Source organism: Austrofundulus limnaeus, unplaced genomic scaffold, assembly GCF_001266775.1.
Source record: "Austrofundulus limnaeus strain Quisiro unplaced genomic scaffold, Austrofundulus_limnaeus-1.0 Scaffold67, whole genome shotgun sequence".
NCBI lineage: Eukaryota > Metazoa > Chordata > Actinopteri > Cyprinodontiformes > Rivulidae > Austrofundulus > Austrofundulus limnaeus.
The window spans coordinates 135800-147299 of NW_013952469.1; the positions used below are offsets into that span (position 1 = coordinate 135800).

The following is an 11500-nucleotide window of genomic DNA, read 5'->3' on the forward strand; positions in this document are numbered from 1 at the left end:
TACCAGGACAGCTGAAAAGACATCTTACGTTTCCCCACCTTTTGCAGCAAATTAATCTGAGGAGTTGGTCAGCCCTGCTGTTTAACTAAGTTTTTCTTCGTAAGGAAGACCATCAAATGGCTTCGCCAAAATCCGGTCCACAACATTCAAACTGTCTGCCATTATGTGCAGCTTGCTACCTAGCTGACTCTCTAGCTGGAACTGGCGCGAGGCTAGAGTGAAGTGTGTCCGCCTTTGAGTGCTTTGTGACGGAGGAGGGGCTCAGCAGCACCCGCAGGACATAAACTGTGATAGACGTCAGAAAGAGTGATAGAAGTCTGTCTCCAAACACAAGCAGATACAATAAAACCCACCAGAAATAAAAACTCGATTTGTTGCTAGTCATTTTTAACAAAGAAAATGCAGCTAAGAGGATTAGGAAAGTCTATCTGGTTCAGCTCAGAACAGAAATGAAACTAAAAACTGCTCCCACTGAATGTTTACACTAAAATATCTCTGATTCGCTCATTTCGCTGTCAATCAAAAAGGGATTCAGGCTCAGACAGATCATCCAATCATCATGCAGAATCTGGGTGTCCGAACCCGCCCACTGCTCCATAGACCCCCAGAGATGCTCAGCGTCCGGGGGCGGGACAAAGCCCAGCATTTATCCAATGACTCGTCTCGTTTCGCTGCATTTTTTGCCTCACTGTTGAAGTCTCTGGACGCTCAGCGTCCGACTGTTTAAACACTGTGAAGCTGTGGGAATGAGGGAGAGGAAAGCTGCGTCATTACCAGTGATAAGAAGCTGATTCTGAACACAAGTTGAGCGCGTTATAGCGCATATTTAGTCTATGACATGAACACACAACAGTATATATTTAATCACTTATTTTTTTTACATTTTAGGGGAAGCTGAGCTTCCCTTGCAGTCTTAGAGCAATCGCCTCTGATCTCTACCCAAGTGATGGAAAGGCCAAAGAGTGGAGAAAGAAAGGAACTGCTGATAATTCAAAGCACACAGGCTCATGTGTGAAGCATGGTGCAGGTGATGTCATGGCTGCTTCTGGAACAGGCTCATTGATTGTTATGGATGAGGTTACTGATGGTGGCAGCAGAAGTGTTCAGAAACATTTTTATCAAGCAGCAGGAAAATGACCCAAAGCACACTGTCAACAAAACTAAGGACTTCATCGGGGGAAACAAGTGGAAGGTTTTAGAGTGGCCAAGTCAATCACCTGACCAGAACCCAATAGAGCATTTCACCTCCTGAAGAGGAGACTGAAGGGAGAAACTCCCTGAAACAAACAAGAACTGAAAGAAGCTGTGGTAAAAGCCTGAACAGCATCACAAATGAAGAATACAACAGTTTGGTGTTGGTGGCTTGAGGCAGTCATTGTGAGCAAGGGTTATACCACCAAATATTAAATGTTATTTACTTTAAGATCATTTGTTCCAGTACTTTTGCTCACCTAAAAATGCTGTGGTGTAAAACAAACCGTGATATACTGTATCCTAAGTTGCTGCCTATCCATCGAAAACAAAAAGTCAAAGAAAAGACATTTTTATAAAAGAAACTTTGCATAAAATGTGATTTTACCCATTTTGTCACATAAATGGCATATTTTCTTTTGAACTTGGCTCAACAAAAGTACAACAGGAAGTGACATCAAAGGGGAACTCTTTAAGAAACAGAACTCTGTAATCTTTGTTTGTTGAAACAATTATTTGAACTCTGACCCGTCTTCATCTCTCTGATAGAGACTCAAAATAACCTAAAGAAACATCAGATTATTCTCTACAGTCTGTGTCGTTAGCTATTTTATCAATGCTTTGTTCCAAGCAGATATTCCCCTTTGACATCACTTCCTTTTCTTCACATGCAAATATCTCAACAACTGTTCATCTCAGCAGCTGGAAATTATTTTTGCAATATGCTAATAATGTTAACTTTCCAATATTGCCTTTATATTTATTTTTAAAATTTCACGTCCCAGGCATTTTAACACGTCTACATGTAAATACCAGGAAATAAAAGCTGACATTCTGAACTCTTGTCTCATCTTTGGATGTTAAACCTAAATGTCTTCAGTGAACAACAAAAACAAGATCATTTGACTTGCTGTTCCAATACTTTTGGAGGGGACTGTATTTATAAAGCACGTTTTAAAAACAACAAGTTGTTACCAAAGTGCTGAACACAAAAGGCTGATCAGTTCTCTCTGATTGATGGTTGTTATTTAAAATAGCAGGAACTAAAACTGGGTCTATTATCTGACAGACTTTCTCCATCTCATCTTCTCTCAGGCTTCCTGGTACCGGCAGCGGGGTCGAGGTTCGGGTCTGCAGCAGGCCACACCGGTCACTGTGTGGTGATGCTGCTGGAAGGTCTGGAGAAGGCTGCGTCCCTAACAGGCCTGCTGGGTGACCTCTGCCACAGTCTGGACAACAGGGGCGCCGCCTCACCCCTGCTTCTGAACATGGGTATGACGGAGACCCCCCACCCCAGCCTGTGAAGCTGCACCGTTTGATCCAAATGTGACGGAATCCAAAACAAACTCATCCTTCTCCACTGCCCCTCAGGTTCACACCACTTCCTGGAGAACAACTTCCTGATCGGCACTCTGTCAAAGCCCCGCCTGCAGGGAGCAGAGCTCCGTCTGCAGCAGCATTTCCGCTGGGTGACCCTTCGCTGGGACCAAGAACCGCTGCACGGCCTGCTGGGGAGACACCTCCGCAGGAAGCTGCTCCACAAGGTCAGTCAGAGTTCGACCGTAGCTGCGCAAAAAAACTCACTTTTAGTTTTGTGCAATCAATTCCATGTTCATGTGCAACTTATGGTTTCCTTGGTCTCTCCTGTAGACGGGGACCGGCCTTTGGTCACCTGACGGTCTCATGGAGCGCTCAGTGTTGTGGGTCAGCCAGGTGTGGCAGCAGCTCAACGCTTGCCTGGCCCGTCTGGGAACCCACGAGGCTTTGCTGGGTCCGCAGCTCTTCCTGTCCTGCCCTGTGGTTTCGAACAACACACAGGCTGTAGTCAGGTTTGGATGAATCTCAACAAAAATACAATTCTGAAAAAGTTTGGATGTTGAGTAAAATGTAAAACATAAAGAATGAAATGCAATGTTTTTAAATCCATATTTTACTCACAATTAAACGTAATAAACATTAATTATTTAAAGTAAGAAAGTATAATTTAGGACAATAGTTCCCAAACTTTTTGATCTTCTGACCCACAAAATATTCATGGCAAAAACTTGTGACCCCAAATATTACTGGTCTGAGTACACAAACTTTGTTAATAACCCTAAAAACACAGGATTTTTGACAATCTAAACAGCTTGTACACAAATATAAATACTTATTTTTACTTATTTTGTGTTTTTGTAATAATTATAGAGAAAGGATTACATCAGCAATTATTTTATTACCCTTTAAATTAATTTCTGGAGATTATCCAAGGTACTTCATGACCCATAATTGGGTCCCAAGCCCAACTTTGGGAACCAAAGTGCAGTGGTTCCCAAACTTTTCAGCTTTTGACCCACAAAATAACAGTAGCAGAGACCTGTGACACCAGATATTTTTGGATGAAAAACATTCGTATCAGGTCAACAAAACATGGGCATAGTAACAATATTTTTATACTACATTAATCCATTTTAAATACACTAACCTCACTCCTTTGTAACAACTAAGGCAAAAATGTAATTATTTCAGAAAATCTTTTCAGGACCCCACCTTGATGTTTAGGGACCCCACTTTGGGTCCCGACCCCAACTTTGGGAAACACAGAATATATTTTAGTATTTCGCAACTTATAATCAAGATAATTATCAACAGTCAGTCAGAGGACTATTAGAGGCAGGACTATTCAACTAAACTGCTCTGGGGGCCACAGTTACTACAGGCCAACAGCACAGGGACCGAACATCCAGCAATTAAAGTTATTATGTAAATAAACCAAGTATTACAGATCTGTTACCTTTGAATTAGTTTATTTTGCTGCATTTAATCATGAATGCAGCATATAGAACCCTATAAAAGTAGTGATAATTAAACAATGCTTCCTATTTGACACAAATAATATTTTAACGTCTCTGATTTGCCAAATTTTTAAACCAGTTTTATTTTCACTTTCGTAGTTTTATCTTCAACTGCTTGTAATTTTAACTGTCTTGGGTTTTCATAGAAATTATTTTTTACCAGCTTCTAGCCAAGGTTCTGACGTTTCTGTAGATTCCAAACATGTCTGTGTTTAACTAAAAAGAACTCAGTAATTAAAATAGAAAATTGTGGGTTTGGGTTTGAGATGAATGAATCAATTAGCGGACCGAACTTTGGTCACTCATGGGCCGAATGTGGCCTGTGGGCCATCAGTTGAAGAGCCCTGACTTAGGGTTTAAAGAAAGCACGTCCCATACGGAACACTTTACTTTGACTTGCATTACGAGACATCTCGGCTAATAACGGACAGTTGACAAGTCTACCTCAGCTCTGAAGGCAGCCGGTGTCAGTCTAATCCACTCAGAGTCAACCCTCGGTACGGAGTGCTACGTTTGAGCTAGCGTTATACTCTCTGGCTCTTTAGGAGAGGAGGAATCAAATGATGTGCTGCCAACTAGTGGCCGGAGGCTAAAATACAACACAAGAATGAACCACTGGTATGAAAGTAAACATTTGAAGCCTCAATTAAAAATTATTACTGGGCTTTACTCAATACAGTATCAGGAAATGATATATTGTGATATTTCATTGAATCGATATTTTCTTACACCAGTAGTCATGAGAGAAAAGGATGTTTCTAGAATCAGTTTCAACACACATGACTACAGGATTGCTTGTGCTGCGTTTGCATCACAAGAAACTTAATGGTGAAGTTTAGAATGGAATTTTTTATTTAAAATATTAACAACAGAGCATTATATGCATCTATACACCAAATGCAATCGATAGAAAATTGGGCCTACTACACAGGACCTTCAACAACGTATACACAGCACATCATTTTACTGTTTCATGTGGTTTCAGCATCAAATAAGAAATAAGAAAAAACTGAGTCAAATCAAGTATTTCAAGAATCTTACCAAGTAAAATTTCCATACTCCATTGGCAGAAATCTTTGACTTAATTTGAGTCGAATTTTCAGAATAACAAGACAAATAATCTTACACATTCTGAAAACAAGATTATTATTCTTACACAATCAGTTCTTGTTTAGTAAATCAGTCTCAAAACCAGATCAAAATGACATTTTTGGTTGGATATAAGGTTTTAAAACTTGGTTAGGTGGACATGTTTTGCAGTGCAGAGATACCCAGACTTCCCTCTCCCCAGCTCGTCTGAAGGACTCCCAAGGCGTTCCCAGGCCAGCTGAGAAACATAGTCCCACCCAAAGCTCGTGACCATAGATGAGGGTAGGAACGTAGACCGACAGGTAAACCGAGAGCTTTGCCTTCTGGCTCAGCTCTCACTTCACCACAACAGACCGGTACAACACCCGCATCACTGCAGACGCAGCACCAATCTGCCTGTTGATCTCCTCCATTCTTCCCTCATTCATGAACAAGACCCTAAGATACCTAAACTCCCCCACTTGGGGCAGGACCTCCTCCTCGACACGGAGAATGCCACCGGCCCTTTTTATGTACAAATTTATGTAAGAAGTAACATTATCACTGTATGTGTGACTGACTGCAGAACACTTCATTCATTTCAATTCAATGCAATTCAAAAATAATTCAGTTTAGCACACTGTGATTTACACCATTAGAGCTGCTACCAGAGGTTGTGAGTGCAGATCTCCATTCAGAGTCTGACCATGGCAGTGTTGTGTTCACACAGGTGGCTGGCCCGACTCTGGAACGCCGTGGTCGTCCCCCGTGTAGAAGAGGCCGTTATCTCCCGGGTAACGGCCAGGCACGCCGCCGCCTCCTTTCCTACATCCTCTTCCTCGCTGCGACCGTCTCCTAGCAACTGTGGTCTGAGTGCCGGACAGCAGGCTGTGGTGAAAGCTGCCCTCAGCATCCTGGTCAACAAGGCCGTTGTGCCGGGCTGCCCCCTCCCTCGACACGGTGAGCGGGCGTCACGGACCACAAGTCGATGCTGAGCAGAGAGAAGGAGGCGGCTGACTCATCTACTTCCTGTTTTCATCTTCCACCCTCAGAAATCGACAGATACCTGCTGGAGTTTCGGGGGAGTTCTTTCCCCCTGTCGGCCCTCGGTTCCTATTCAGGAAGCGGTGGCAGAGGAGGGAGGAGGGCGCGGGACGGCGGGAAGCTGAGACGGTCCAACACCAGCCCCCGGAAGAAAGGAGGCCTCTCCTCGAACTGGGGCTGCGGTGGTTCCTTCAGAGAGGGTGAGATGGCCTGCAGTCCACAGGTTTCTGATTCATGAAGGCAGCATCCTCACACTCTGAGGCTTTCATAGAGTTCAGACAATTTTCTAAATATTGCTCAAACAGGCCGAGTATTTTTACCTCCACCAAGGAGGTAATGTTTTCGGTCGCATATTTCAGTCTGTCTGTCGGTCGGCCTGTCTGTGGACAACATTACCCAAAAACTTGTTGACGGATTGTCATGATATTTACAGCACATGTGGGTACTGGCCCAAGTAACACACCATTAAATTTTGGTGATGTTCCGGATCGCGATGCGGATACAGGAATTTTTTTCCTATTAATCCTCTCAGATCGGCAAAGCTGTGATGCTTTCACAGGGCTTCTGTAAAAAAACAGTGAGAGCTTTCAGTGTTCATTTGAACCGGATTACACAGCACGGACTTCAAACTTTATAAAAGTGATGTTAAAACAAGATGTAATGATGGATAAGTCTTGCCATAATGTGCACATTTTTACACATTTGGTGCACATTTAGAGAACGTCTTCTGACCAGGAAGTGCATGACTGCACCATGAAACCTATTTTCCCCATTTCCTCAAACACACCACATTATCGTAGGCTTGTAAACAGATCGATGAAGAATGAGGAAGAGGAGTGATGCGCTCAGGTGTGGTGCACTTCAGACTCGGAGGTTGTTTGTTTGTTTGTTCATTTTTATTATTTAAATGAGACCAGGGGCGAGGTAATGTTTTCGGTCGCGCTGACCCACTCGCTTCCAGAGCGACGGTACCAGGAAGCACTTTATAAACAGAGTCAAACCATTACAAACTCATACAAGGGGATAAAACAGACGTTTTACATGGTGAAATGTGACTGATGAAAACTTAGGAGCTTAATCCGACACCAGTTTGACGATGAATAATGTTGGGTGACGAGTCTGACTTATTTTTTCCCACATTGGACTCCACCGAGAAGAAATCTCATGCATACTGCTGCTTAAATGTTCACTACGTCAGAACTTATTTGGCAAATGTGTTTCCATCTCTGCTTTTGTGCATTAACTCTTACAGGATGGGGAAATTGGACTTGGCGGAGGTTTGCACTCTCCGAGTGCTTCTAGTTCATATTGATGACATCATCACAGAATCCTCTTCTTCATTTAAAGCATAAAGCCTTAAAGTGGACACATGATGCTTTTAAATCCTTCATATTTAAATCATTCATTTGAGGTTTATATCAAGTGGAAATGTAATGCTCTGGTCTGAATTCCTCCATATTGTAACTCCACAAGCCCTTCCCCTTTCTGAGGTGTGTCGCAGATTAACACATTTCAAGTCTCTTTAAATCTAAAGGTTCTTCACACCCCGCCCTCCTCCAGCTTCCAGACCAGCTCATTCTAGTTTAATACAGGTTTACACCTATAAAACGGCACAGAAACATTTTATTTAGAGGCTCCAAGTGCACAGCTAAATTTATTTAACGACTAAAAAAGTGGATTTTGCATCATATTATCCCTTTTAAATGAAAGGTTTTAGCTATAGTTACTGTAGCTCATTTCACCAAACAGTCAGAAAGTCAAAAACTAAATCCTGAACTCCTAAAGTACAGATCTCAGTGGGCTGCAGGTGTTGGACTAGTTGACGGCTCAGAATTTTGTGGAAAATAGAAGAGTGAAGCTGCAACAGAAAAATCACCAGAGTGTTTACAACCAAGAGACTAACAAACCGTACGTCCAAACTTTAATCAGCTAAATATTCGCAGCTTGTGTACAAAGCTGCTTTCTAGACCACGCACATTATTTCATTGTTTATCTCTACTAGAGATCAACCGATGCAGGTTTTTGAAGGCCGATACCGATTATTTTGATATCAGTCTAATTCAGTGGTTCCCAGACTTTTTATCTTCTGACCCACAAAATATCCATGGCAAAAACTTGTGACCCCAAATATTACTGGTCTGAGTACATGAACTTCGTTAACCCTAAAAACACAGGCTTTTTGACAATCTAAACAGCTTGTACACAAATATAAATACTTATTTATACTTATTTTGTGTTTTTGTAATAGTTATTTGAAAAATATTACATCAGCAATTATTTTATTATCCTTTAAATTGATTTCTGGAGATTATCCAAGGTGCTTCATGACCCATAATTGGGTCCCAAGCCCAACTTTGGGAACCAAAGTGCAGTGGTTCCCAAACCTTTCAGCTTTTGACCCTCAAAATAACAGCAGCAGAGACCTGAGCCTAGGGTTGGGCGATATTAGTAATAAAAATAATCACGATTAATTGTGGTATTTAGCCAATAACGATTAATTTGACGATTAATCCCCTGGACACCCTTATGTCTTAGTCAACTGACCAAATTAGTGGGAAAGATTTGGTTTTTTTTGTAAAAATCTGTTCCAAATTGTGTCAAAATTACATTGCAGAACTTTTTATATATTTTTTTATTCGTCATATTTGAAGTGGAGCGGAGCATCGAGCAGACTGACAGGAGAAATCTCCAGTCAGTCTGCCTGCTGGCATTAATCGTATTAATCGTCAAGTGCCAAAAAATAATCAGTTAATGTTTTTTCTGGCGATTAAATGCACATGACACAATTATGCCCAACCCTACCTGAGCCCTCAGCTATTTTTGGATGATAAACATTCGTATCAGGTCAACAAAACATGGGCATAGAAACTATATTTTTATACTACATTTATCCATTTTAAATACACTAACCTCACTCTTTTGTAACAAGTAAGGCTAAAATGTCATTAATTCAGAAAATCTTTTCAGGACCCCACCTTGATGTTTCGGGACCCCACTTTGGGTCCCGACCCCAACTTTGGGAAACACTGGTCTAACTGATACGTGCAGCCAATTTTTTGGGTCGACTCTTGAAGCCGATGCTGCTTTTTCTTCCTCCATTAACATGATAAAAATAAGAATGATAACAAATGTTACACAGGTCTCAATTTAAACAAAAAAGAATCATTTATTAAATGAGCCTTGTCTGGTGCAGGCTGAGTGAAGTGCTGCCACACAGGATTTCTTTTTTTTTCCAGCCATTTCTTAGAAAAAAATCAAGATTTATTTGATCTAATACTGCATATTCTGTTTTTATTTATATAGTAATCAGATTAGTATCTTTCCTTACATAAAATAAAATCACCATGTTCTAGTATCCCTGCATTTTTTATGCAAAAACAGGAACACAGAGAAAAGAAGACACACACACACACGTCTTACTATATTTGTGAGGACTTCACAAACACACACATACGCATGTGCACACAAGCCGCTCTGTCATTAACAGCTTGGTCCGAGAGGAGCCCCCCCACCCCCACCCCCGCGCTCCTTCATTCTATTGTGTGACTGTTAATATAATAAAACGTAATTATTCTCTCTTTTTTTGGGTGGGGGTGGGGGTGGCGTGCACTCTCCAGCTACGTATATTCAATATTTTATCCAAAAGGCACACACAAATATCCACCTTTTAGTCAAACATTATGCACATTTTTTATTTTATTTTATTTTATTTTATTTTTTTACTTTTCTTTATTTTGTATTTCTTATTAAACCTGTTTCCCACCTTATAACTGAGAATAACACTCAGGTGGGGAGGAGGACAGCTGTGATCTCTCTCTTCTCAGTCCATCTTAGACCCTTAGTGGTAACTCTAAACCACTTAAGAGTCCTCTGGAGCAGTCTGAACTTTACGGGAGAGAAAGAGTGATTCTTAGGCGTAAGAATTCTTGATAACTGGTGTTGTGGAAATATTTATTTAACAAAGACAGAAATACGTGGTCCATGAATGAAGGTACTCCATGGAAATGATCAGCTGAGTTTTATTTGCAACAACAGGAACACAGAGAACAATTAGAGCCATTACCCCTGCTCTCTGCTCCTGTTTCTTCTTCTCTGAGCCAGTTGAGGCCTCATATACTGTAAACTGTTTAACAAACACCATTATGTCATCTTAATAAAGCAAAATTTCATCCTAATGAAATGCTGGGTCAATAGAAAACACAAAGATAAACACAAGTGATATCTAAGAATGATTGTTGTTAGCAAATCTTGTTCTGACTTTAATCACTGATGAACAGCATGTCATAAAAACTTAGGTCATTAAAGTATGTCATGAATTACTGGCTTGAACCTAAAAGTATTAGTTCCATCACACTGGTACTTACAGTTAAGTCTGAGAGTAGGAGCAAATCTAAGAAATTTTCAGCACTTAAGTCTAAAAATCTAAACCAAGACGTTTGATAAATACGGGCCCAGGGCTCTGCAATTAGGGGTCTCTGCAGTACGTTAGTCTGTGGGCGGAGCTTAGCCTAACTGTAACTGGTCAGACTGACTTGTCTTGTGGGGCAACTTAAAAGAGGAAGTAATGATAATAGTACTGTCCATGTACACTTTAAAACGGAACAGTAACTCAAATAAAAATTATTGTGAACATGGAAACATAATTTACTGACTTCAAGCACCTTCCTGTCTCGAGTTATGATAATATTAATCTCTAGATTTAAATATTTATTTAAATCAGCTATATTTAAAGGTGCTTCCTGGTCAGATCAACCAAGCTGCTCCAAGCTTCCTCTTTTTTTAAGACCCTTCAGTAGAAAACAGAACTTAATATTAGTTTCTTCATCATCAGTGGCTTTTTTAAGAGAAGTAAATCTAGAGAAGAAGAAAAAGAAGAAATATAATGGGAAAGATTGAGAGAGAGACAACTCCCAGCTTCCTCAAAGCCCACCATCAATCTGACCAATCATATCTTGGGCCAACTCCTCCCACAAAACGAGAACCACCACCTCCTGACTGCAGAGCCCCCTACTCTGCAGTCTTCTAAAGGTCCACACAGGAAGTATGATTCAGATGTCTCTGAAGCTCTTCTAAAAGCAGAGTGAAGTCAGACGGTTGTTTTGGTTTCATTAAGTTGTTTTTGTTTGCAGGTTCTGTGTCCAGCTCAGACATCAGCTTCATGTCCAACGGCCACAGGTGGGTTTCTGTTCAGAGCAGGTGGTCTGCAGGAGCTGCAGCTAATGTGAAGCAGCTGTAACAGATCTGGTTCAGTGAGCTTAATGTTAACCTTTGTTTGTTTGTTTGTTTGTTTGTTTGTTTGTTTGTTTGTTTGTTTGTTTGTTTGTTTGTTTGTTTGTTTGTTTGTTTGTTTGTTTGTTTGTTTG

General features: G+C 40.9%; 1 protein-coding gene across 1 annotated transcript in view; it reads left to right on the plus strand.

Moving 5' to 3' along the window:
- The window catches only part of cttnbp2 (cortactin binding protein 2), a gene marked incomplete at its 3' end in the record, with an annotated part of 136946 nt that extends 125634 nt beyond the window's left edge, over positions 1 to 11312 (plus strand). The window contains 6 exon segments of the mRNA XM_014010262.1: positions 2287 to 2463; positions 2563 to 2735; positions 2842 to 3020; positions 5824 to 6053; positions 6146 to 6337; positions 11267 to 11312. Of these exon segments, the coding sequence (XP_013865716.1) occupies positions 2287 to 2463; positions 2563 to 2735; positions 2842 to 3020; positions 5824 to 6053; positions 6146 to 6337; positions 11267 to 11312 (997 nt within the window).
- Positions 11313 to 11500: the final 188 nt, after the last annotated feature.